Genomic DNA, 26,712 nt, shown 5'->3' on the forward strand with positions numbered 1-26,712 from the left:
AAATGAGCAGAAAGTGCAGTGTTCTCATATGCCTCCTGTTCCCACATGGGTACACACACTTGGGTGAAGTTATTGCAGCTAAGAATGATGCTTTATGTGTGTTGGAACTTTATTTTAAAGTGCATTCCCATCCATTGTTTGATCTTCATCCTCACACCATCTCTTCAAGGAGGGCAACATCCAGCTGATCAAACCCATCATACAGTTGAGGAAATGGAATCCTAGAGTCTTGCCCTAAGTTGCAGAGACAGGATCAAGCCTGGATGTTCTGCCTCTGGTTCTTCTTTTCTTTCCTTTCAGTCTTTGACTCAATTCCTGGGCTGGTCCGTCTTAAACCCTGACACCTATGAGTCAATGAACAGACTTGAAAACAGGAAGGATATTTTCCAGGACATGGTAAAATACCACGTGAAGTGTGACAATGAAGAAATCCAGAAAATCCTGGTGGGTAAAGTTCTTTTATTGTTTCTGCTCTAGCAGAAACACCCTCGGTATGTGGCCAGAGCAATACTCAAGCTCTATGAAGGCAGAGATGGGTGGGCTGGCCTTGCACAGGGATGTCCCGGGCACCCTCACATTCAACGGATGGATGGATGGCTCCATGAGTACCAGCAACTCATACATAATGGCTGATCTGTGTGGCTTGGTGACAACTGTCCTTTGCATGCTGGCCTCAGTCTTAGGGCCAGATCTTGGCTTAACAGCTCTGGAAACTCCATTTTTCACTGTGCTGAGGGCTGACTTGGTAGTAGAGATGGAGTCACCCAACCACAGCACCTACTCTGAAAGGAAGCTCTCTCTGACAGCCCATTGGACAATGGTCAGTTTCTCAGAGACTCCCTCCATGGGGCCAGCTCACTCAGAAACCCAATCAGATCACAGAGGGGTTTGGTGAGCAAAGAAGTATGACAGAAGGAGTTAGATGTTAGTAGGGAGTCCTCACATAGCTTCATCACTTTACAGTTTATAAGGCAATTTCACACTTAGTATATTGTTTGATGCTCACAACAGCACACTAAGGTGGGCAGGGTGTTTCTATCCCTATTGTAGATATGAAGAAACCGAGGTCCAGAAGGGGGAAGTACCTTGTCCCCTAATCACCCAGCTCATTAAACAGTTCTCATTTAACCTATATCAGGATAATGAGCAAATTCTCTACTATTCTTACGAATGGGGGCTGCCACATGGGGTAGTGAGCACACTGTCAAGAGAGGTATCCAAGTAGAGGCTGGATGATCATTTATTAGGGATGCTATAGAAGAGAGTCCTACCTGGGGTAGGAAACTAGATGAGGTACTTTGAAAGATATATGGTGATTAGTGACTCATCATTCCTGGGATTTTGTTCTCAAAGAGATCATGATCTTAGAAGTCAATTGAGTTAACCAAATGGCATTGGATAAGATGCCCAGCTGAGCTCCCAAGACCTTGCTTATAGATCTCACAAGTTGAAACAATACAGGCCAATGTTTTCAGAAGTGATTTCTTAAGCTGGGAAGATATCACAACAAATTTGATCATTTCATCCCAATCACTGATAAATTCAAAGGAGGAATCATCTAGTTTGGATGAATTGACTCACGGTTTGCTTGTCTCAGTCCACGATTTCAGCCAAATGATGGCTATGTGGGCCCTCTGGCAGCATAGCCTCAGGCAACCAGTGAAAAGTGAAGAGACTATGCTCTGGGTCAAGAAATCAGAAGCAAGAAACTGGGTCCAGGTCCCCCCTCCTCTGGCACATGCATGGTGAAATAGGCCCGGGGAGGGAAGAAACTTGCCCCAAGTCACATAGTAAGTGAGATGAAGAGCCAGGACCATGAGCAAGACCTTCTGACTCCAGTCAGTAATAGAAACAATAAGAATATCAGCAACATTATTTAATTCTAGTGTTTGCTATGTGCCAAGCACTGCACTGAGGGACTTACGTGCATTATTTCATCTAGCTGTATACATGTTTTTTCAAAATGACTTGGCATAAATCTAATCTTAATTCACCAGTTAAATACTTTTATTATCCCCATTTTACAGGTGAGGAAATGGAGGATCGAAGGCGTTAAGCAGCTCTGTTTGTAAGTGGCAGAGCTGAACTTGCAGCCAGGTCCCCACGGTCGGAAGCCCAGGACTTTGATTTTGCCCATCAATGAATGGTGAAGGGCAGCTTCTCTGAATTGGCGGCCCCCGCTGCAAGCACTTTGGAGGAAGGAGGAGAATGGAAATGGAAAAGTGGAGCCATATTTAGACCTCAGATGTAGTAACCAATTTTTTTTTTTCTCCCTCTCTGCTATTTTGGGCGCTGGCAGAAAACCAGAGAGGTGTACGGGAAGGAGCCGTGGGAATGTGAGGAAGAGGAACTCGCTGAGATCCTGGTGAGCGGGGCAGAACCTCGCAGGGTGCGTCCTGAGCATGCGCAGGGCAGGGGGCTGCCTCTGCAAAGCACGCCCCTTGCCACCCTGCTCTGATCCTCCGGGCACAGCTGGGATGGGGCCAGGGCTGGGGGCTGCCGGGGGAGGGGCCCACGAACGCTTCAGATGCTTCCAACCCCTGGACGCCCCTCCTCACACAGCAAGGAGAGCTGCCAGATGCAGAGAAGTACGAAATCAATAAGTTCCACTTCAGCGACTTGCCCCTCACGGAACTGGAGCTGGTGAAATGTGGGATACAGATGTACTATGAGCTCAGAGTGGTGGACAAATTTCACATTCCTCAGGAGGTAAGGTCAAAATAAACCTCTTCCGTTTCCTTTTCTCTTCTTGCTTGCTTCCTTTTATTAACTCAATCTGTAAACTGCACCCTCAGCTTTGAGGCTATAAAGCATTAGTCATGTTGCACAGGTGAGTCAATTATCAGAAAAGAGACACCCAGTTCCTCTGAACTGTGGTGTTCTGGGCGCATTGGATTCTCAAGGTGGCTTGTGAGGCACTGAGTTGCCAAGGCATAAATGGGAACTAGTAGCGAAACAAGGGTGGGAATTGTGGGTCAGTTTAGACAGCACTTTTCCCCGGCAGGATTCCTTACAGCGTACTGTGAATCTAGGGGCCTGGGGACGGACAACGGGGAAGGGGGGGCTGGGGTGGGGGTTAAGCTCAGAATTTCCCAGACTTGTTTGCTTAAAGCAGCGGTTCTCCAAGTGCTGCCCCAAACCACATCAGCACTAGCTGCGAATGTATCAGAAGCACAAAGTCACCGTTGTGCGCGCGTGCGCGCACACACACACATTCTCCCAGCGCTAATGAATCAGAAAGTGGGTGTTTTAACAAGCCCTCCGGGTGATTCTGATGGGCACTCACATTGGAGAACCACTGACTTCAAGACCCCTTTTGTTTTCCTCCCCGGTGGCTCTCCGGGCCGAGTTTGGGAAACACCGATGACGCTCCATTAGCGGAGTTAGTGGAGGGACTCACATGCACCTGGTTTCCCAAACATCGTCCATTTTCCTAGTATTTAGCTGTTTGCAAAGGACTCTCCCAGCGTTCCCGCAGCTGTTGCCCGCCCGCTCGGCCCCCGTGGGGGGGGGGGGTTGGGGGTGGTAGGACCTCCCTAAGGACGCAGGGCCCCAGGCCTCACTCCGGTGCCCGTGTTCGCAGGCCCTGGTGCGGTTCATGTACTCGCTGAGTAAGGGCTACCGCAGGATCACCTACCACAACTGGCGGCACGGCTTCAACGTGGGGCAGACCATGTTCTCCTTGCTGGTGGTACGGCGGGGGACCGCGGCGCGGGGCTCCGGCCACACCAGATGACCTCCGCACCAACGCCCGGAAGCAGACGCTTTGCTCTGTTTTTGGTGCTTTAAAAAAAAAAAAAAAAAAAGGGCGCGAGAGGAGTACACGCTTAGCCTACGTGAATTCCGAGCAGAGGGAGTTGTATAAAATAAAAAGTGAAGGAAAGCTGCAGGCTGCCCGCAATCCCAGTGCGGTTATTTAGAGATAACCATGGCACAACTTCCAAATCCTCTTCTAGAAGCATCGAGACCTATTTTTACACACGCAGACACACAGAGTGTGTGTCTGTTTATATCCAGCTGAATAGTTATATCCTATAACATGTTTCTTCATTTGAAAAACTATACCACTCACATTCTCCATATATTTAATTTTTGATTGTGGTTAAATATACATCACAGAAAACTCCCCGTTTTAACCGTTTTTAGGTGTATGGTTCAGTCAGGGGTATTAAGTACGTTCACCATGTTGTGCCACCATCACTGCTATCCGCCCCTAGAACTTTTTCATCTTCCCCAATAGAAACTCTGTCCCCATCAAACAACTCCCCTTTCCCCTCTGTCCAGCCCTGGTGACCACTTTCTCCTTTCTGTCTCTATGAATTTGACTACCCTAAGTACCTCATGTACCCTAAGTATCTCGGACAGTATCAGCCCTTCCGTGTCTGACTTCTTTCACTCAGCATGATGCTTTCGAGGCTTATCCATGATTATCATGTTATGGCCGCATAGTATTCTGGATTGTCCGAATACACCATGATATCTTTGCCAAGCCCCCTACTGTTAGACACAGGGCTCGTTGTCGATCTTTCGCTGTTAACAAACACTGCCACGGTGTCCTTGGATGGATATACCCATGTGTATTTGTGTCAGTCTTTTCAGCTCAGAGGGTTCAGAGATTCGTATTTCATGTAAAAGTGTTTCCCATCCAGATTATGATGCAAGTCTCTGGCCTTGTCCAGCCCCCCTCCTCCTCAGGTCTTCCCTCATGGCTGGAATGGTGGGGCGGGATGGGCACTAGGGCCTCAAGGCAGGAATTCTGGCCAGGCCACCACAGAAGAGACAGTGACACCGCTGAGACTTGATTTATTTCTTAGAGTCACGGAGTCAGCATCACCTCTCCAGAGCTCTTCCCCAACCCATTCTCCAACACCCAGCATAAACTAGAAGTATTTGAAGGAGGTTCAGGGAAAGATTCTTCTGGGCTGTGCTTAAACCAGTGGAGGGTCTGTTTTGCCAGTCTGGGCATGTTCAAAAGCCCTCCAGATCCTAAAACCTGACAGCTGCAATTTCTCAACCATCGTCTAGTCCAGTGCCCTCTACCTCCAGTGAGCAGATTGGGATACTGAGGCCCAGAGGGAGACCGTACCAGTTAAGATCGCTCAGGACTAGGGTGACCAATCATCCCCGTTTGCCCGGGACTGTTCCACTTCTAGTATGGAAAGTCCCATATCCTTGAAAAAACCCCCAGTCCCAGACAAACATCTGGTCAAACTATTGTGCCAGGGACAGAGCCAAGGTCAGACCTGTGTTCCCAAGCTCCAGGCCTCCCCCTCACATCTGCTCTGCTTCCGACCCCTGTAAGGAAGGAGTGAGTGGCACCTCTGATTGCTCTTCCAGACCGGAAAGCTGAAGCGATACTTCACGGACCTAGAGGCCTTGGCCATGGTCACCGCTGCCTTCTGCCATGACATTGACCACAGAGGCACCAACAACCTCTACCAGATGAAGTGAGTCGGCCCTCACTGTCCCCCCATCTGCCTCCCGCTCCCAGGGATTCATTACCCAGATCTGAAAGGCTCTCAGGCAGATTTACTGGCCAAGGGAAAGTCCCACAGTCCACAGCTTCCTACTTCCTCCTGCCCTGTGGGTCTGGGTAAACTCCAGTGACAGACAGAATAATGACCCCCAAATATGTACATGCCGCCATGCCTAGACCCTGGGAATATGTGGCCTTATATTCAAAAGGGACTTCAAAGATGTGATTAAAGATCTTGCAATATAGGGATTATCCTGGGTTATCCACGTGGGCCCCATGTAGTTAGAAGTGTCCTTCTAAGAAGGAGGCAAGAGGTTAGAGAGGAGAGAGGATGCTGCACCATTGGGTTTGAAGATGAAGGCTGGGCTACGAGCCAAGGATGGTAGGCGGCCTCTAGAAGCTAGGAAAGCAAGGGAACCGATTGTCCCCTAGAGCCTCCAGAAGGAAAGCAGCTCTGTGGACCCATTTTAGACTCTGAACTCCAGAGCTATAAGATAATAAATCTTAACTGTTTTAAGCTATTAAGTTTGTGGTAATTTGCTATGGCAGCAATATATGAGACTCCCTCCCTCTCTTCCTTCCTACCTGCTGAATGAATTTAAGCCAAATGTTAGTAACCGACACTGGCTCACTCATACACCTTGTATTTGTAATGCTCCTAATATAAGTGTGGTAGGTCCTGTGCTAGACAAAGGAGGTACCATGGTAGCAGACACAGTCCCTGTCCTCACACAGCTTACATTCCAGACAGCCTCTGAAACATGGTCCTTGCACCATGGTCTTGGTGGACCTTCATAACCACCTTGTAGGCTGGGTAGAGCAGGGACTAGTGTTGTACTCATGTTATGGAGGAGGAAACTGAGGCTCTGCCCAGGGCCCACAGCCAATAAGTCATAAACAAGCCCTAGAACATGCTGCTCTGAGGCTAGAGGTCATGTTTACACTTTACCTTATGGGAAGCTAAGTATTGAGCTCAGTGCTTGGCACACAGTAAGTGCTCAACAAATATTTATTGAATAAAGACATGAATAGACACACCACTTGTGGGAATTCAGTAGCTTCTCCTGAGACTCAAGTATTGCATCAAGGGCTTGTGATCCTTAAAGTATGGCCCAGGGCCAATGTCCATGAATGAGTACAGGGAACCCAGAAATCTCTAAAATTGCCTATCACGTTGTATGTGGGTGTGCCTTTGGGGCACACGCTATTCAGCGGCCTCTCTGAGGAGTCCAATGAGCCCAGAGAGGCTCAGAATCAACTGTGGAGAAAGCTAAAGCCTGAGAGTCAGGAGACCTGATGTCTAGTCTTCTTTCCCACTATCTCACTGTGTGACAAGCTCCTTCTTAGTGCTGGCCGTCAGCCTCTCTGCCTGCAGAATTAGGAGGCGGCAGGACTGGATGACATCTTTAAGCTCCCTCTTGGCAACTCCATACTGATTGTGTGTATGTGTGTGTGTGTGTGTGTGTGTTTCTCCCATTCAGATCCCAGAACCCACTGGCCAAGCTCCATGGGTCCTCCATCTTGGAAAGACACCACTTGGAGTTCGGCAAAACATTGCTGAGAGATGAGGTAGGGTGGGTGGAGGGCCCTCCGCATTGCCGGCTGGGAGACCCCATCTCACAAGAAGCCTGAGTGTGGCCGGGCAGCACTCTTCCCATTGGCCTGGGCTGCCTCTCCCACCATAGGGGGTCACCATCGGTCGTTGGGTGACTACCCTGCCAGCATCACTTCTCACATCTCTTCTATGGTTTTCTCTTTAGAGCCTGAATATCTTCCAAAATCTCAATCGCAGACAGCATGAGCATGCAATCCACATGATGGATATAGCAATCATTGCCACAGACCTCGCCCTGTATTTCAAGTTGGTATTTCTTTTCATTTTAAGAACAAGAATAACAATAACAATGACTATAATAATAAACACCATAGATCCAATTGATTTAATATGTTCTATGTGCCAGGCACAGCTCTTGTGCTATGAAACAGTAACTCTCACTACAGTCCTGGGAGTTAGATATTCTCACTCCCACTGTATCCATGAGACCCTGAAATCCAGGGGGAAAGATTGGCTAAGTAAGACCCGGTAATACATTGGTGACAGAGTCTGGGTTAGGACCTAGGTCTTCACTCCTGGGCCTTGGTTCTTTCCGCCTTGTTTTGTTAATTATATTGTTTTCAGAAGCCCCTGTCTGAAACAGCCAATGTTAGAAGCCCCGGGGTTTGCCTTGTTCTAAGACAAGCTCCTTTAACGAACTGGTGTGTTTTGCAGGAAGAGAACAATGTTCCAAAAGATTGTGGATCAGTCTAAGACGTATGAAACCCAACAGGAGTGGACGCAGTACATGATGCTGGAGCAGACACGGAAGGAGATTGTTATGTGAGTAAGACAGGGCTTACCCCCTGATTTTTCTAAGCCGGGGGTCCCTGAGGTGAGATGCTGCACTGACAGGCCTTGCTGTCCTAAGGAGAGCCCTGGGACACTTGCCATTTTGGAGGCTGCCAACATCGGAAAACAACGAGGTTATGCCCAAATGGAATTGCAGAAACTATGGTCTATGTTTAGTTTTTATTTTAACACTAAAATACAAGATAATATTGTTTTATTTCTCTGGATACAAAAAGCACTGTCCTTGAAGTATTTCTATCTTAAGATTCAGAATTTGGGTGGTAAAGTGATATGACTTTAAAGGTTTTGATAAAACACAGAGCATTACACCCGGTATGATTTGAGTGATACCTATGTGTCACTCACAATTTGTAGGCTTAATTTTTTTTAGCATTCCTTTATATGTGGCAATGTCCTACGATATAGCTCTGCTATTCACAAATCAGGTACGTGATTTATATTAAGTTTCTAGTGCCTTGCTGGCATGAGGTCTGGTAATGGGACTCACATTTAAGTTTTTAATGAATATCTTCTTTCACTTGCCTCAGTGTGTACCTCTGTGATTCACCTCAAATGATGATGGGGTGAGAAGTGTAAATTTGAGGCCTTTTGTGACTAGGTGGCCCAAGCCAAATGGTCTCCTGGCTCCCATGTGATGAGTCCCAGGTATCAACGGTCAGGGAAGAGAAGGCTTGACCCCATTCCCAAGGAAGTTATCAGGTTTTATCTCCAGATGCTTCTGTGGAGATGAGGCGTGATTGAACCACAAATGTTGCAAGTCTCTGCAACGGAGAAGAGATGGCTGCCGGGACAGGCTCCGGGAAGAGGGGCAAATGGCAAGCTGCCCTTCCCTCAGCCTTGCGGTTGTCCAACCAGGCGGAGCCCCTGATCTTGAGGAGCTGTGCGACCCGCCCCCACTGAGCAAGGGGGGCACACTCAGGCTATGGCTGTTCCCAGGAGCACCAGGCGCTGCCTGACTGGACATTTCAAAATGGAGCAGCAGAAAAATCAAGCAAGTGAGAAGCACACCCTGTTCTTGGATAAGGGCACTTAGTATTAAATGTTGTCTATTCTCCCTAATTAATGATTCATGTAAGGTGAGTCCAAGGAAAACATTAACTTTATTTCAGGGATCATTAGAAAGCAATGCCAAAATTCTTATGAGGAATACGTAAGCAAGAATAGCCAGAAAATTCTGAAATACAAGAGTAATGGTAGGAAGAAGCAGAACTGAAGGCAGTTCAGTCCTAGACTTGAGTAGGACGGGTCAATGGGGGCAGCTGGAAAGACTATGCCTGTGTTAAAGGTGGATTTTATAGGTGCCTGGCTAGCTCAGTCGGAAGAGCATGAGACTTTTGATCTCGGGGTTGTGTGTTTGGCCCCTGGGGGGTGTAGAGAAATAAATAAAACTTTTTTTTTTTAAAGTGGATTTTATACCAGTGAAGAAAGGGATAAGTGCATAAATGATGTTGAGACCGGGAGGTAGTCTGATGGGTTTTTTTTCCTCCATTTCTTGGTGGACCCAGACTGGGCGTCCTACAAATTTAACCCCATTCTGACACTGCCTATATGGAAATAGCATTAGAATCCACAGGTTAAGGGCTAGTCCCACAAGACTGCCACACTGCAGACACCAAATGCAAGTCAAGGTTGCTACTTCTGCTTCTGACCACCTGGCTATAAATTGGAGGTTCCCACGACCCCATCCTTGGGTTCTGTTACTATGCTAGAGCGGCTCACAGAACTCAGAGAAACATTTCCTAATATCTACCAGTTTATTATAAAGGATATTATAAAGGATGCAGAAGAACAGCCCAATGAAGAGATACATAGAGTGAGGTTCAGAAGGGTCACTAGCACGGAAGCATCTGTCCCTGTGGAACGGGGTGCTCTACCTTCCCTGCAAGTGGGTGCTCCACTAACCTGGAAGCTCATCAAATCGCCATTGTTTGAACATTACAGAGCTTAATCTACAGTTCCCCCAACGCCCACCGTTTCACAGAGGTTGATCGGTGGGGCTGAAGGTTCCAGCCCTCAATTTGCTTGGATTTTCTGGTGTCCAATCCCACCCTGAGCCTTTCTAGGGACCCCACACTAAATCATGGTCATTAGCCTAAACCCATAGTGGACTTTCTAGGAAGGACACTGCTGTCACTCAGGAAATTCCAAGGGTTTGAGAAGCTTTGTTCCAGGAACCAGAAACAAAGACCAATGATATTTTGTATGATACCATAGGTGATCACAAAGCTGGATCGCTATCTCACTCCTATAGCAAAATAAGTTCCAGATGAATCAAGGGTCTTAAAATAATGAGAAAACAAACCAAAAAAAGGAAGAGAGGGGAAAAGGCATGGTAGAATTAAAAAGAATAATTTCAAAGGGAGCTTTTCTAAGTGTGACATAAAATTGAAAAGTCATAAATAGATTGATAAATTTAACTACATAAAAACTAGGGATTTCTGCACAACACATGTAAGAATGCATAGCTAAAGTCAGAAAGCAGGTGATAAGCTGGGAAATGTATCCAACAGAACTTTTGACAGAAAAAGAGCCCATTTCTTTAGTAAATAAAGTGTTAATGCAATTCAAGAAAAAGACTAATCCAACAGAAAAATGGGCAAATGGCTCATTTTTCCCAGACATTTCCCAGAAGAGGAATTACAGAGGGAAGCAAACATATGAAAAGATGACCTGACTCACAGTCAGAGAAATGCAAAATAAAACCACAGCGAGATAGAATTTTTTCACCCCTCCAATCAGTCAAGATGAAAACGTTTGCAAGCACACGGTGCTGGGCAGAGTGAGGGGCAACAGCAATCTAATCGCGTTCACTGTGGCAGGAGGGTCAATAGACACGGCCTCTGTGGGCAGCAGTTTGGGTCCAACTGTAAATGCCCATCCTCTGACCCAGCAATCCCACGGGCAGGATTTGCCCGCCAGCTACTGTCCCCAACGTGTACCAACGAGGTACAACTGTGTCCACCGCTAGTTGACGCAGCCTTATTTGTAATCGCCAAACAGACTGAAAACCAATATCCACTGATGGGGGAGCAGGTCAGCTACGTCACAGGACGTTCATACAACAGGATGTGAGGCAGGCTTTCCAGAGAATGATAGGGAGGATTTCCCAGATACAATGTTTAATTTAAAAAAAAGAAAGAAAGAATAAAAAAAAAAAAAAAAAAAGGCCAGCGGCAGGACTTCAATCCCTGCAAAAGCCAAGGGAGTTTTAACTGGAAGTCTTCAAACTGAGGTACACACACCCCTCCCAGCCCTACTCCCAGCCCAGGAGGTGGAGCATTGACGGTCCCCTTACTCTTCTCCCTCCTTACAAAATAAAGTCTTACTCAGGCCTTCCCTGTCTCTTTCTCTCTCTCTCCCCGTGCCCCCCCACACATATATAAGGCATAACAAGGCATTAGAGAAAGAGAATTCTGTCCTGGATTGTACAGTGGGGCAACAGGAGCTAAGGCATTTTTTATTTAACAGTCTTACTTCAGAGAATGTACCATTGTCCAGGGATGCCCCCCTGATATCAGGGCAAAGGGGCATCAAAGTAAGTACTGAGAGTAGCAACACACATTTAATCTGTGCCATTTTCTATCATCTGTCTATCTATCTGTCTGGCTGGCTACCGTGTATCTGTTCCACCTACATACCCATCTATCTACCTGCGTCTACCTTTCTTAGAACTGAGAATAAAAAAATAAGATGGATGACGCTGGGATGCATTCTAACATGCTTATTTGAATTGGAAAATAAAAATGGATTCTTTCTGACAAAAACACATCTATCTGATCTGCTTGCTTTCCTGGACAGTAACAGACAGGCATTTCCAATGATGTTATATGGCAAACATTTCTGTAAATTAAACGAGTCAAATCTGCAGCTGCAAAGTTTTGATGAAAAGTTAAAACTTGTTAGAGGATGAAAGCACTTTATAAAAAATATAACACTGGAAGATATATTTAAATTAGTAATATCTTAACTGACCTTACCCATTCTGAGGATCTTGGCTTAAACCAGAATGCTGCAGAGAAAGTGTCCGGGGTGTAATTAATAGTTAAATTAGAAGCCTTGGTGAAATCTTTATGGCATGCTTCCGAGAAATTGAGGAAGTGAGTGATTCAAAGTTTTGCTTTAAACAAAATTGAAGGAGAACCTAATGGAATTGTCAGCTGATAAATCATTCAGAAGAATGATCACAGTATACTTTTTTAACAGTTAATTTGGAAGAATTGAGTGACATCGCTGTAACAAAATTTCCATTCCCAAGGCTTCTAATTACTTGCATCTATAAAAAGAAAAAAACTGGCATAAAACACATGTTAAATCCTATCTTAATCTAGCAATAAGAAATATTCATTCATTAACTGATTTTTTAAAAAGATTTTACTTATTTATCTGACAGAGAGAGCGAGCACACAAGCAGGGGGAGGGGCAGAGGGAGAGGGAGAAGCAGACTCCCCACTAAGCAGGGATCCCCATGCGGGGCTCGATCCCAGGACCCTGGGATCATGACCTGAGCCACAGGCAGATGCTTAACCGACTGAGCCACCAAGGTGCCCATTAACTGATTTTTTAAATAAGCCTCATCCTGTCTCATTAAGAGATGAATTGCCAAAAAAAATTTACCCTGAGCATTTAATAATTATTTCTAAGAACAGGCAATATATCTTTGTTGTATTGGTTAACTGTGTAAATATAATAAGTGCCTCCCCAAAAAGTTTTCAGTACTTGGAGGCCTATGGTCAAAGAAAGAAAATCTTTAGTTACATCATTTCAGTTAAGGGGCGTATTTGGTTACAGATTAGTGTGAAATGGTGATCAGTGATCATTGATATACATATATATACTTGCATATGTACTCATGTACACACACACACACACACACACAAATATAAAACATTAGGATGGGGCGCCTGGGTGGCTCAGTTGATTAAGTGTCTGACTCTTGGTTTCAGTTCATGTCATGACCTCATGGTCGTGAGAGCAAGCCCCATGTTGGACTCCACGCTCAGTGGGGAGTCTGCTTGGGATTCTCTCTCTCCCTCTGCTTCCCCCCAACACTCTCTCTCTCTCTCTCTCTCTCTCTCTCTCTCGCATATAAATAAATAAATCTTTAAAAAAAATTAGGATAAAATCCGTGGGTGAAGTCAAGTGGAGATACAAGCTTATGGATAAAAGGAAGGATGTAAAATTTTAAACTCTTAAAGAAAAGCTTGTTCATGTATTTTTAAATGGATGATGGGCCAAAGGTTGCCATGACACTGCTATGCCATTTAGATTCCTCTGTATATAAAGAATGATGTAACAACTTCATTTTTAAATGCCAATGTTTATAATGTGCTATAAATTAGATCCTTTGCAAATATTTAAGCATATGATGAAATTGTCAAGATGTCAACTTAAAAACACATAAGAGAGTAAACATTTCGCAAAATTCTTTAGGTAGGCACTCAATGACCGTTTGAATGCCTGTAAATCCGGTTTCTCTACCTTAAGGTTAGTGTTTACCCTGCTGAAATCTGGGGACAACTCGCTGTGGAGAGCTGTCCTGTGCATCGTAGGATGTTTCATAGCATCCCTGGTCTCTCCCTACAAGATGCCAGTGGCAGCGTCCTCTTTAGTTGTGACAATCAAAAATGTCTCCAGACATTGCCAAATATCCCCTAGGGACAAAATACAGTCCCTGACTGAAAACCACTGCTGTGAAGCAGTCTTAGGGTCCCTCAATGACATGCAATTAGACCTTCCCACGTGGGTAGAGTGCGGCTATTGCCCAGTGAAGGGCTTTGGCACCCACCACCAGGGTTCAAGTCCCTGCTCTCTCACTTACCGCTTGGTGTGACCTTGAGCAGGTTACTTCACCTCCCCATGCCTCAGTTTCCTCATCCGCTCAAAGAGCACGAAGGATCCTACTTCCTAATTCTACCTGATGGATCATCATGGGGTTTGAGCTGGGGCACGGAGTGCTGTGCAGTATTGCTCACAGCACCTAGCGGTGTGGGGAGCTTCCTGGGCTTTAAGAAGATGTATGTGTTTGGTCTTTGTGCCCAGTTCCCGGACACAGAGCTCTAAGACCCTGGGAATGTTCTGAGCTGTAGGAGTGATAGGAGTGTCTTTTGTTCTACTGAGGCGACTCTGGGTGGGTTCCTGGAGGGCTTCAGGATGGGGGCTGATCACCAGGGAAGACCAAGGCATGATTAGAAGCTCGGAACTTCCAGCTCCCACCCTCAATCTCTGTGCAGAACAGAGGGGCTAGAAACTGAGCTAGTCACCAGTGGCTAGTGATTTAATCAAGCATGCTCACACGGTAGAAATCTCTAAACAACAGAGTGCGAAGAGCTGCTGGGTTGGTGAACACATCGAGGTGCTGGGGATGTGACAAGGGCGTGGAAACTCTGCATATGCCCCACTCCCACCCCATCTCTTCTCCTGTGCCTCTTGTCCATTGGCTATTCCTGAAGTGTATCCTGTAAGTAAAGAGTTTCCCTGAATGTTGTGAGCTGTCCCAGCAAATTTTTGAATCCGAAGGCAATGTTTGTGGGAACCCCCGACTTTGTAGCCAAGTTGGACAAGAGTGTGGGTAACCGGAGGACCTGGTATTTGTGACTGACCTCTGAAGCGAGGGCAGTCTTGTGGGGACTGAGCCCTTAAGCCTGTGGAGTCTGACAGTTTGTGTCAGAATTGAATCGTAGGACACGAAGTTGGTGTCAGAATTGGTTGTTGTTAGGAAAACACTCAACATTCCCCTCCCCCGCCCCGTGCTTTGATGACCTTGGAGGGCTCCTGTCAGTGAGCGCCATCTACTCTGAGGTCCACACCTAACCCCTTGACACAACCTAAACCAACCGGCCTTTCCTAGCTGCATAGCTAGTTCTTAGGTGACCCTACTTCAATATAGTGACTTTGGGCTGAGGTGTGAAAGTAACTCTCGAAGGAGGGTGTGACTGCCCATTCTTCATGAAACCCCTCACGTCTCCACTTAATTTCCAGTTTCCCTCCTCACAGTCTGACCAGACCATGAGTTGGAGGGGCTTTGGGATCCTTCAGCGCTGGGGTGTGAGGCCTGCCACCTGTGTTTGTACCACTCATGAGCGAAAATGCCTATTCCATTTTTAAATGATTGGGTGGGAAATAATCAAAAAAGGATTTCCTGGGGCGCCTGGGTGGCTCAGTCGTTAGGCGTCTGCCTTCGGCTCAGGTCATGGTCCCAGGTCCCGGGATCGAGCCCCGCATCGGGCTCCCTGCTCGGTGGGAAGCCTGCTTCCCCCTCTCCCACTCCCCCTGCTTGTGTTCCCTCTCTCGCTGTGTCTCTTTCTGTGACATAAATAAATAAACTCTTAAAAAAAAAAAAAAAGCTTTCCTGACAAAAGGTATAAGAAGTTCACATTTCAATACCCATAAATAACATTTTATTTTTCTGCAGATGGCCACATTATGACTTTGGTGGGTCCTAGGCACTTTTGCCTCCGTGGCTTCTTCCTCCATTAAAATAAATTTTTTAAAAAATGGTATTTTATGACTGTGCTGGTATAAAGACCAATATAATGCAGGCTGAATTCACTCTTACATCTCCATCATTATTATATTATTTTTTTCTTCTGACTTGAAAATAAAATTCAAACATTTTCACAGGCCTCTAAAAGTATCCTGCGCCCTGGGCCCTCTGCCTTTACTTACCTCCAGCCGCTTTCACGTCACGATGCCAGAGTTGAGTAGCTGAAACAGAACCCACATGGTCTGCAAAAATTATTTACTGTCTGTCGCTTTACAGAGAAAGTTTGCCAGTCCCTGGTCTAGTGTTTTGCAAATGAGAGAGTGAGGACTTACGCAGTGTCACATGCACATTACTGGAGCATCGGGGACCGGAAACCTTCACCCTCTCCCTCTCTTGCACACCCACAGCTTTCTCAGGCTTCCTAGGCCCTCCCTGGCAGGCCACACCCTCCAGGCCCGGTGCATTTCCAGGAGTGTCTAAATGCCCTGCCGGGTTGGCTGGGGTGCTTTCAGAGGTCAGCCAGGGGTCGGGAAGAAGCGCCACTGAGCCGCAAAGCCTTGCGGAAGAGAGATCTGCCTTGACGACGGGCCAGGTGAGCAGGAGCTCAGCTTGCTTCCATCAGCAAGCCCTGCGCACCTGGGTGACCGTGGTTAACGTGATGAAGGCGATGATAAAGAAAATGTGGACAATGTGCGCACTCACAGGATCATCTTATGAGATGGTCACAGTAGCCCGTAGGACGCATGTATTACATCAAACCGTATGAAATTGTTGACTTTTGATTGTTTTTGACCCACAAAGTCAGAATTTCACGATGCAATCTAATATGATTATCTCCTTTTACAAAACAGACAGAGACTCAAAGACATGAAGTCACTTGCCCTGACACAGCACGTAAGGAGAAGAGCAGAGATCTAGTTGCTCTGATTCCAAAGCCCTGCCTGGCACTTTTTTTTTTTAAGATTTTATTTATTTATTGGAGAGACAGAGAGACAGAGATAGCGAGAGAGCAGAAGCAGGAAGGAGAGGGAGAAGCAGGCTCCCCGCTGAGTGCAGAGCCTTGGGATCGTGACCTGAGCCGAAGGCAGATGCTTAACCCATTGAGCCACCCAGGCGCCCCCCTGCATGGCATTTTATAGACGGTTCTCCATTCATTCCATGCCCTCCTCCTCTTGATGCCTCTTGCTTACCCAGAGGCTAAGGTTCACATGTCTCCACATACAAAGTCTTTGTGACTTTTGCTTTTTTCTGCCTGGGAAGCCCGTTGTCTTTTGCCCTCCCCCATGCTGCCACCTCCCTCGTCCTGACTAGGCACGTCTCATCTAGCCCCACGCCTTGTTGAGTCTATTTCTTAAAAGCCTTGCTTATCCGGACACTTGTCCGGGTCCTGCAATGGCTTCCTGGCTGGACCTCCCTGCTGGTGTTCCTGTCCCCTCCACACTAAAGCCACGGTGACCCCGTAAAATGCAAATCTGGTTGCTTCAGGCTTCTGTTCAAACTCTCCTTTGGAAGCTTTTCCTGTTGTTCTTGGCATGAAGACGGTCCCCTGGCACGGCCCAGGCTCTGCGGGCCTGCCCTGGCTATACCCTGGGCCTCGTCTCCCCCCCCATTTCCTGCTGCTTCCTGAGCTCCTCCCACCTTCTAGCTCTTTGAATGTGCCAGGCTTCCTTCCACCAGGGCCTTTGCACTGGATGTTCTCTCTGCTGGGAATGTGTTCGCCCACCTAGTCCTTTACCAAATGGACAGCTACACTGTCTCCAGACCTCAGGTCCTGGTCACTTCGGTGAGGGAGCCCTCCCTGATGGTTCAGACCTGTTCTTCAAGAATCGAATTCCTTTCCCCCAGAGAATGTTTACACATTCACATCCATTAGTGTGGTAAATGCGTGACTCCCCAATGCGTGGGTAAGCTTTCAGAGAGCAGGGAGCCTGTGAACCAGCCCCCTCCTGGATAACCCTCTGCCCTGGGCAATCCTGCGTACTCTCCACTGCATCTCTCCTGACTGTACCCTTTCTTGGAGAACTCCTATGCACCCCTCAGGACCCTCCTCCACTGTCATCTCTTGCATGCCCCCTGACCTGAGCTAGTTGCTCTCACCTTCAGATTTTTTTTTTCCCCTCTTAAAACTTGTACTTCTTTCTGCCATCTCCCTTAGCATATTGTGATGACAGCTTTTTGCTGTCGGTTCTCTGAGTGCCTGTGAGCTCTCTGCCAGACTCTCTGGATGCCCAAGACCTAGCGTAGCGCCTTGGCCCCACGGCACCTAAGGAGATGGTGCTGAAGTGAATGCAAGGCCTTGTCTTTAGGGCACGAGGCTTTGGATTTGCCTTTCTGGTGCCCAGAAGTCCTCACTCCCCTGCTCCCCCATTCCCAGGCCCACAGACTCTGTCTGTAAAACACCGGGTGTGTTTCCCCAGCTGTGGGAGTGATTTTCACACCAACTCTCCTGCCAAGGAAAGTAAACATCCAGTGTTCTCCTGAAGCCACACCTACCCATGGACTGAAAGTGTGGCTACTGATGGGTAACAGGGAGCCGGGGACTCTGGTGTGCACGGCCAGACATTCATTTGCTTAGTTTATTTGAGGGTAACAGGTCTCTGACACTTGATAGGAAGCAGAGGCATATATTTTGAAGCTATTACAAAGCATGAAGGTGTTTCAAAAGAAATGTATGCAGTTCTGAAAGCTTATATACTTAAAGAATCCTACAAATTTTGGAGGGTTTACTTAATGAGAGATAACTAAACCTGATAGTATTTCATGAATAACTCTTTACTGAAGTATAATTGACACACAATGTTACACTGGTTTCCGGTGTCCAGCATAGTGATCGGACCATCCTGTAGGTTATGCTGTGCTCCCCAGAAGTGTAGCTCCCGTCTGTCACCATCCGACACCGTGACAATACCACCGACGGTCTTCCCTATGCTGTGTATTCATCCCTCACTAGAAGCTTGTCTCCGCATCCTCCTTCCCCCCTTTTGCGCATTCCCCCAGCCCCCTTTCCTCTGGTGACCACCAGTTTGTTCCATGAGTAATTCTGAAGGCTTCCCAGACCAGCTTATATAAATTATGCCAGATGCAGCTGGTTAACTGTAAAATCATCCAAACAGCAAGACCCCCAGCCTTCTCCAACTATCTCCTCTCCCCGGCCCCTGGCCACCTGCCTCACCAAGCCTCACCAGATCAGGTGGAGCCCACCAAGGCAGCTTGACCAGCAGACACAGCGGCAGGTCAGGCCCTGCTGCCCTCCCCGGAATCAACGCAGCAAATCCTCTCCTTCCTCCCCACGCGCTCCATTCTGCGCCACCCTCCGGGTGCTGCCAGCCTGCTTTCCTGCCGCACAGCTCGAAAGAGGTCATGACCGGGTCCTCAACCTTCAATAGCTCTCCACTTCTTCTCGGATGCAGTTTCCATTTCCAGCAATGTCCACACCACACGAGCCTGGATTCCTAGCCCGGACGTGCATGCTGCTGTCCCCCAGCTCTGAAACACCCTCCCCAACTCCCCCCTTCCTCCAGTTCTTTGTCTCTGTCCCCTCCTTCTCTGCCTTCTACTCTACCTACCTAGGTAATAATACCTGTCTTACCTTCCTCCTGTTATTGTGAAACTGCTTTAAGAGTTTATCTTTCCATTCTTTCTGTCCCCAATCCCTCTCTCTACTACTTCATGTGAGGCTTCCTGAAATGACTCACGTGGTACTTCTTATACCATGCATTTTTAATGGGGGTGCTATCACTCCCCAGCCCAGGCAAAAAGCAGTTCCTGGAGGTGGAGCAAAAAGCCTTAGGTAGGGGCGCCTGGGTGGCTCAGTCGTTAAGCGTCTGCCTTCAGCTCAGGTCATGATCCCAGGGTCCTGGGATCGAGCCCCGCATCGGGCTCCCTGCTCAGCGGGAGGCCTTCTTCTCCCTCTCCCACTCCCCCTGCTTGTGTTCCCTCTCTCGCTGTGTCTCTGTCAAATAAATAAAAATCTTAAAAAAAAAAAAAGCCTTAAGTATTAAGGTGACCTGTGGCCCTCCAAACAGATACACAGCGTGTCTATGGTATTAAGATTTCATGGTGGAGTGATTACAGAAAAAATGTGTATAGAGGCTGATGTGGAAGGTGGAGGATGATGAGATAAAGCTTGAGAAACACTGGTCTCCACTAGACAGGACGGAAAGAACTCTGAAGAGGTGCTGAGATTGAAATGAAATCGATGTTTCCAAAGTACCTAGAACAGTGCGTGTCACATAAGAAAAACCCAGTAGATGTTCATGATTATCGCCACTATTTATTGTGCACATACTATGTCCAGGCCCTCTGCTAAGATTTTTGTACACATCTTATCTCATTTAATCTTGCACCCATTTCATGAGGAAAGTACCGTTATTATTACAGATAAGGAAACCGAGGCTTACAGAGGTTGGTTTAATTGCCCCATGCCAAACTGCTGGTAATTGACAGAGGCAGGATTTTAATCTCTGTCTGACTTCAAAGCCCGACCTCCAGATGCAATGCAGTAGTGACCCCCTCCTTGCAATGTGGTGCAGAGAAAGGAGAGATAGTTAGAATTAACCAGCACCTGCAGCCTTAATTAGCTCTGGATTGATGGATGGTGTCTTTGTGTGCAGGGCCATGATGATGACCGCCTGTGATCTCTCGGCCATCACCAAGCCCTGGGAGGTGCAGAGTAAGGTATGGACCCCTCCTGACCTGAGAGGAGGGGAGTCCCGGCATCACGACAGCAGCTGATGTGGCTTGGACTCCCCGTTCCAGAAGCAGCCCACTTTCGCCTCATCTGCCAAGACACGGAAACCACTTTAGTGCCTCTCCAGTGATGATGACAAAGGGGGTGGCGAGGCAGGGGTGGGGGTTAACTTTCACTGAGCTGGACACCCAGGAAAGGTGGGAGCAGAGGGAGGAAGATCTGGGCTGGGGCTTGACTTTGTCGGGGGTGGGGGGGGGGTGGTCTGCCTATTGCAGGTAGCTCTGCTGGTTGCCGCGGAATTCTGGGAACAAGGTGACCTTGAGCGCACAGTGCTGCAACAGAACCCCATTGTGAGTAGGGGGTGGGGGGACGTCAGCCTGATGTTGAGTGTGTATGATCTTATCCTGATAGACAGACGTGCCCCCTGACATAGGCATGTGTGATCTTACCGTAGAGATGACCTTTTCCTAATGCACTAGTTCTCAAAGTATGGTCCCCATACCACCATCAACCTTATTACTTGGGAACATATTAGAGATGAGAATTCACAGGCCCCATCCTAGACCCGCCTAAGCAGCAACTCTGGAAGTGGGCTGGGCAAATGTGTGCCGTCCTAAATCATAAGCCCTCCTCAAGTTTGGGTAGGTATCCTTGGCTCCCTCAGCTAAGTAGAGGTGGACAAGGGGACCCCAAAACAGATTTCCTCCCGGTTCCAACAGTCTAGGAGGCCACCTCCCCAGGCCCTGTGTTAACAGTACGGAGCGTGCAAGGGGAAGACCTTGGCAAGCTGAGCACCCATCAACACTGAAAGTAGGCTTGGCTAGGACAGTCACCGAGCCCAGGAGCCCAGGGAGAGGTTCACTAAGGCCTTGAGCAAGGGCAGGGCTGGGAAGCAGAGGTGGGGTAGGAGGGAGCGACATTCTGAGGACAGAGCCATTGATGGAGATGGGGATGGGTGAAGCCTGGGGCAGTGCTGAGGATGGGGGGGGGGGCACCCACGTGAGGCTTGGGCAGGGCCGGAGGGAGGGCACAGGCAGTGAGGGTTGTGCGAGCCCGAGTGCAACTGAGCAGGGAGCGTCCCAACCTGAGTAGCACAGGGCCACGGATTTGGATCTCTCTTCTTTCTTTTCCGCACTTTAACATGTAGAGGGTCTAGTGAACGAACTCCAGAGACCCAGCAGCCAGGTTCAACCACCACCACTAGTGACAGTCATTCTGGTTTTATCTATCCCTCCACCCTCAGGCATTTTCTTATCTTTTGGTTGAAGTATTTTAAAGTAAATTCCAGATGTTATCATTTTTTCCATACAGACTTTAGTGTGGGTCTCTAAGAGATAAGAAAAACACGTGGGGCATGCAGGCACGCACACACCCCAATACCATTGTGACGCTCACAAAATTAGAAATAATGCTTTATTATCATCTAATCTCTGTTCATTTTCCCTGATCGAGTGAGAAAAATAGTTAGGTTTGATTTTTTCGAATCAGGATCCAGTCACAGACCACACTCCCTCTGGTTGTCCTGTCTCTTGAGTCTCTTTCAATACATAGCAGATTTTCTCCTGGTTTTTGTTTTTTTGTTTTTGTCTGCCGTGTACTTGCTTGTTGAAGACCGTCGGTCTTCTGTTGTGTAGTTTCCCACAGTCTGGACTCGGTTGATTGCACTCTCATGGTGTTATTTAATATGTTCCTTTATCCCCATATTTCCTGCAAACCGCTAGTCAGATCTGGAAACTTGATGAGTTCAGGTTTAGTTAGGTTTTTGTTTTGTTTTGTTTTGAACAAGAAAGCTTCCTAGGTGGGGGGGGGGGTCCCTTTTAATGCATCATGCCAAGAGGAGCCCGGTACAGTTAACTTTTTCTCCTCCACGACAGCCCATGATGGACAGAAACAAGGCGGATGAACTCCCCAAGCTTCAGGTCGGCTTCATTGACTTTGTTTGCACCTTTGTCTACAAGGTAGGTCCTTGGCTTTCTCAGGCCCAGAGAGGTGTCTCTGATAAACCCAGGAATTCCCAAACACCATCAGGAATCATAAACCCTGGCAAGTGACCGGTGGGTGTTTACAAAGAGCTTCTCATCTGCATTGGCATTTGGTCCTCAGTCCAGCCCGATGGGGTCCTGAGTGACTGTCTACTCAGGCCACAGCCTGGAGCTTCACCCACTCTAGTTGCTCAACACCATAGGGACAGATGACTAAATGTGGTTTCAGACAGGAAAAGGGGAGGCATATCAAACACACACCCTCCTAACTTCCCTTGCTGGTGGAAATGTGATAGGTCAAGGTAAACCAGTTGTCAAAAGATCGTCTGGAATTTCTTTGAGCTCTTGCTCAGAGAAAACCCACTGAAAACCCACTGCTCCCAACTCCGTGTGATTTGTGCTACCATCTGCCTCCCGTTTGTCATTTTTATTTTGGTCCTGTGTAACCTGAGGAGGCAGAGGCCAGACATAAGAAATGACCCGGCCAGCATTGCTGGAGTCAGCCCTGAGCCAGGACTAGAGCCAGGGTACCTGATCCCTAGTCCCGGGCTATTTCTGCTGTGCTGGGGAGGACAGTGCTTCTCTGTTATACCTTGTCTAACTGGGGTCCTCAGAGCAACAGGGCAGTGTAACCGTGCTCCCCACTATCATCAGCAAGATTACTAAACCAGGTAGGCGAGGCTGAATGCCCTGCACGCACTATCACAGCCCTGTGAGGTAGGTACTGTACCGTCCTGACTTTATGGCTGACGCTGAGCTCTGTAGGTCACCTCCCCATGGTCACACAGCTTGCAGCAGAGCTGGATCCAAACCCAGGAGCTCTGAGCACAGCCGGCTCTGGCTGGAACTCCGCAGTGGGCCCTGGATTTGCCGTTCTCACGTTGAGCCAATCGACTCCATCAACCTGCATCTTGATTTCCTCCCCTGAAAATCTAGGAGGGAGGCATCCTGTTTTCCCACCTCCCAGGAGTTTCTGGGGATCAAAGGAGAGAACGCTGCATAAACTATAACGTGCTATGCTCAAAGGCATTATTTTCATTCTTGGAGTTAAGGGGCCGTAAGAATCCCCTTCACAAATCCCAGTTTCTCTCAGCAAGTGTTTCCTGGTGTCTTTATGCCCCAGACCCTGTGCTGGGCCAAAGCCACCTCCGTGAACAAGGCACCACTGTCCCTGCCCTCTCCAAGGCCACAGCCCCTGGGGGACACAGGCAAAGGGAGTCATTACGACGAAGTGAGAGGTGGAAGAGAGGCTTTGTGAGCTTCTACTAGAGGACTCTGCTCACCCAGAGGGTTCAAAATGGTCAAGGGGCGAGGGCAGTGGCCCTGGAGGGGTTCGGAAGCCGTGTGAAGAAGTCTGCACTTCGTCCTGAAGGACAGGGGCTGCCACAGGAGGGTTTTAAGCAGGAGAGGGATGGATGGGCTCTTGCTGACTGCAGGCCCCACAGCGTCAGCACGCAGACCACTGGGTGACGGGAAGCCCGCCGCCCCAGGCAGCTCGTTCCTGTGGTGGGCGTGCTCAGCCCAGCCTCTCCCCTGCACTGGACCCTGGGGCGTGGCCCCTGCGCCAGAGGCTCTCTCTCTTCCAGGAATTCTCCCGCTTCCACGAGGAGATCACTCCCATGCTGGATGGGATCACCAACAACCGCAAGGAGTGGAAGACGCTCGCCGACGAATACGATGCCAAGATGAAGACCCTGGAGGAGGAGAAGCAAAAGCGAGAGGCAGCCAAGCAAGGTGTGTGGACACACGGAGCACTCACAGCGTGCCTGGCCTGGTCTCAGAGCCCCAGCCGTGTGGTCCCGTGCAGGCCTCCCCAGCTCCTGTTAGTGCCCTCACTCTGCACACAACGGCGTGCTGAGGCTCGCTGGGATGAAGTACCGTGGCCAAGGCACAGTCAGGGGAAGAGTCTCATTCCCAAGACTGAGCCTCCCAGTTAGGATTCCCAACTGTCCCCCAGCCAATGCAGGACAGATTCCAATTCCAAGGCTGTGCACATAGGGCCCTACCCAGGGGCCAAGGAGAAAACCTAGAATTACAGGTTGAAGGAATTTGAGGGGCCGTGTTTCTGGCTTTCTGTCTGGTGTTTGAATGCTCGCTATACCATTGTGAGCCTTTGCTTACACACTACCAGTGATGGGGGGCTCACTACCGTACATGACATCCTCTTTCAGTACCACTATTAGAAGGCTCTTCCCTGAGCTGCAGTTCTTCTCCTTGTTGAAACCTCCACCTAGCGGCCATAGTCCCGCCTTCAGGAATCAGATGGGATTTGTTTGCTCCAGCTCTTCCCGATTGACAGCACACTCTCCCTCCCTTGGGTCATTTCTTTTGTGGGTTGTGTGAGCCCAGTTCCCTCACAGGACCTGACTTGTAGTCCAGGCCCCACTCGGACTGCCCGCCTCTGCACACCTGCCCCTCTACCCGTGTTCTTATTCATGGACCCTGTCATGGCTCCAGCTCTGCTCTGGCATCACGGGGAGATTCTAAACTGGTGGCTGCAAACGTGGAGGTACTGTTTGTATTTTGCAAGGGCTGCTTTTTGCAAAGCTCCAGGAGGTGTCCCGTACATGACACTCACCATAGATTTGGGTTTTTTTTTTAAGATTTATTTATTTTATTTTAAAGAGAGAGAGAGAGCATGCAAGCAGGGGGAGGGGCAGAGGGAAATGGGGTGGGAGAATCCCAAGCAGACTCCTCGCTGAGCATGGAGCCCAACGCGGGGCTCGATCTCATGATCCTGAGATCACGACCTGAGCCGATACCAAGAGTCGGAGGCTTAACCGACTGCGCCACCCAGGCGCCCTAGTCATCATAGGTTTGTATGGTTATTACAATTTTCCAGAAATGGCAGTAAAGTGTCCTGAGGAAGATGAATCTTTTTCTAATTTGCAAATTATCTTTGGGGCTAGTGGCAGGTCTGTGCAAACGTGTAGCCTGCAGATATGTTTTAAAATTGGGATATTTCAGATTTTAAAAAATCCAGATTTCCAGCATTTCTTTTTTAAAAGGTCAGTATTCGGGATGCCTGGGTGGCTCATTCAGTTAAGCGTCTGCTTTTAGCTCAGATCATGGTCCCAGAGTCCTGGGATTGAGCCCCACATCGGGCTCCCCACTTAGCAGGGAGTCTGCTTCTCCCTCTGCCTGCTGCTTCCCTTGCTTGTGCTCTCTCTCTCTCTCTGACAAACAAAAAATAAAATTTAAATAAATAAATAAAATAAAAGATCAGTATTCAGCCACATCAGTCTGCATTTCTATAGGACAACAATGAGCTGGAGCTGAGTGGCTTTTGCCTTTTAACTGCCCCCTTTAGACAGGACCGGGGATCTCTCCAGTTTGCCTCAGTCTCCACCACTCCCTGTTGTCTCTCAGACAGTGGTGACAAGTGCTGGTTGCCGTTTATCATCACGATTGTGCCGCTCTTTTCCTTATTCTTATTTGCCATTCTTGGTTTCTCTTGGCTTGCCTTCTACGTGTGATTATCTGTCAGCCGCGGAAAGCCCCTGAATTTGCAACTCTTGGTCTAAACCAGGGCAAAGGGGAAGCGCACGGTAGCCTCCTCTCACCTAGGGGGTCCTCTTTCTGTCTGATTGCAGCAGCGGCAGGAAATCAGCCAGGGGGCAGCCCCAGCCAAGCAGGGGGCACACCTGCATCCAAGTCCTGCTGTATCCAGTAATGCTGACCAGCATCGGCTGAACGGAATGGCACCACCCTTTGCGGAAAGACACTACCCAAGCCAGCAGAAAACCAAAAGCCTGCTTGCGAAGCAAAAGAGTAATAGGATTTGAAAGCTGAAAGAGAATTTAGCTTACATCCTATCTAGTGGTGTTCAAACATTTTTTGTTTTGAGTATTTTACTGAGCTAAAACCAACATTCTAGCTTTCATAGATATCAATTAAACATTTCATTAAGGCCAGCTTCACCTGCTTGCTTAGAATCATTTTTGTCCTTATACTTTGTTTGTTTTCTTGTAACAATTGTCAAGCATCCTCAAAAGTAGAGAACTGTATAACAAATCCCTCCCACCTTCCTCATCACCCAGATTCCAATATCAAGATTTTGCCACATTTGCTCATCCATCCTTTTACATTTCTTTTGCATTTTTTTCTCTTAGCTGAAGTTTTTTCTTTATTAAATTGATGGTCTGTCTTCTTCTTTTTTTTTTTAAGTGTATTTATTGATTGAAGTAATCTCTACACCCAACACGGGGCTCGAACTCACAACCCCGAGATCAAGAGTTGCATGCTCTTCCCCAAAGGAACCACCCAGGCTCTCTTTAGCTGAAGTATTTACAAGCACGTTTCAGACATACCATTTCACTCCTCCATTACATGTCTTCAAAAACATCTGGGTGTTTTCTAATATAACCACATCATTATCACGTGCAGCAAATGAACACCTCACATCCAGTTGTGGTAGAGGCCATGATGAGCTGCACAGACACTTTCCTGAAGAGTAAAGGACCTGCGGTCCCTGCTGCTCTCAGTGCTGTCCCACAAACATGACCTCAGCTCCAAGGAGACACTTTGTCCAAGGTCACGCCCTTTCCCAGGATGGCCTACACACAACGATGGACCCATGCCTGTTAAGGCGCGGCCACCTTGGCCCCTCACGGGACAACTCCAGAGGGCCCTTCTAGCTCCAGGATTCCTGCTGGGATCACCAAGGCTGCCACC

The 26,712-nt window shown here is 48.1% G+C and overlaps 2 protein-coding genes across 4 annotated transcripts in view; one reads left to right on the forward strand and one right to left on the reverse strand.

The window, feature by feature from the left end:
- SLC26A2 (solute carrier family 26 member 2) overlaps positions 1 to 3,720 on the reverse strand; it is a 65,779-nt gene extending 62,059 nt beyond the window's left edge. Inside the window, exon 1 of one of the 2 annotated variants that reach the window (XM_025867264.2) lies at positions 3,638 to 3,720. The gene's annotated coding sequence lies outside the window, so the exon portion shown is untranslated. Of the gene's footprint in view, positions 1 to 3,400; positions 3,437 to 3,637 lie in introns of those variants that run through there. The other variant, XM_073890875.1, reaches the window with a different exon arrangement.
- The window catches only part of PDE6A (phosphodiesterase 6A), a 56,591-nt gene extending 30,412 nt beyond the window's left edge, over positions 1 to 26,179 (forward strand). Inside the window, exons 10-22 of one of the 2 annotated variants that reach the window (XM_025867262.2) lie at positions 301 to 444; positions 2,300 to 2,365; positions 2,563 to 2,709; positions 3,584 to 3,691; positions 5,338 to 5,447; positions 6,958 to 7,045; positions 7,237 to 7,337; positions 7,746 to 7,853; positions 19,980 to 20,043; positions 20,332 to 20,406; positions 21,931 to 22,014; positions 23,625 to 23,772; positions 25,632 to 26,179. In XM_025867262.2, coding sequence (XP_025723047.1) covers positions 301 to 444; positions 2,300 to 2,365; positions 2,563 to 2,709; positions 3,584 to 3,691; positions 5,338 to 5,447; positions 6,958 to 7,045; positions 7,237 to 7,337; positions 7,746 to 7,853; positions 19,980 to 20,043; positions 20,332 to 20,406; positions 21,931 to 22,014; positions 23,625 to 23,772; positions 25,632 to 25,711 — 1,323 coding nt within the window. In that variant the 3' untranslated portion in view covers positions 25,712 to 26,179. The remainder of the gene's footprint in view (positions 1 to 300; positions 445 to 2,299; positions 2,366 to 2,562; positions 2,710 to 3,583; positions 3,692 to 5,337; positions 5,448 to 6,957; positions 7,046 to 7,236; positions 7,338 to 7,745; positions 7,854 to 19,979; positions 20,044 to 20,331; positions 20,407 to 21,930; positions 22,015 to 23,624; positions 23,773 to 25,631) is intronic. The other variant, XM_073890874.1, reaches the window with a different exon arrangement.
- Positions 26,180 to 26,712: the final 533 nt, after the last annotated feature.

The sequence above is a fragment of the Callorhinus ursinus genome, unplaced genomic scaffold (genome assembly GCF_003265705.2).
Source record: "Callorhinus ursinus isolate GAN/ISIS: 27379988/994484 unplaced genomic scaffold, GSC_fseal_2.0 scaffold3, whole genome shotgun sequence".
Taxonomy (NCBI): domain Eukaryota; kingdom Metazoa; phylum Chordata; class Mammalia; order Carnivora; family Otariidae; genus Callorhinus; species Callorhinus ursinus.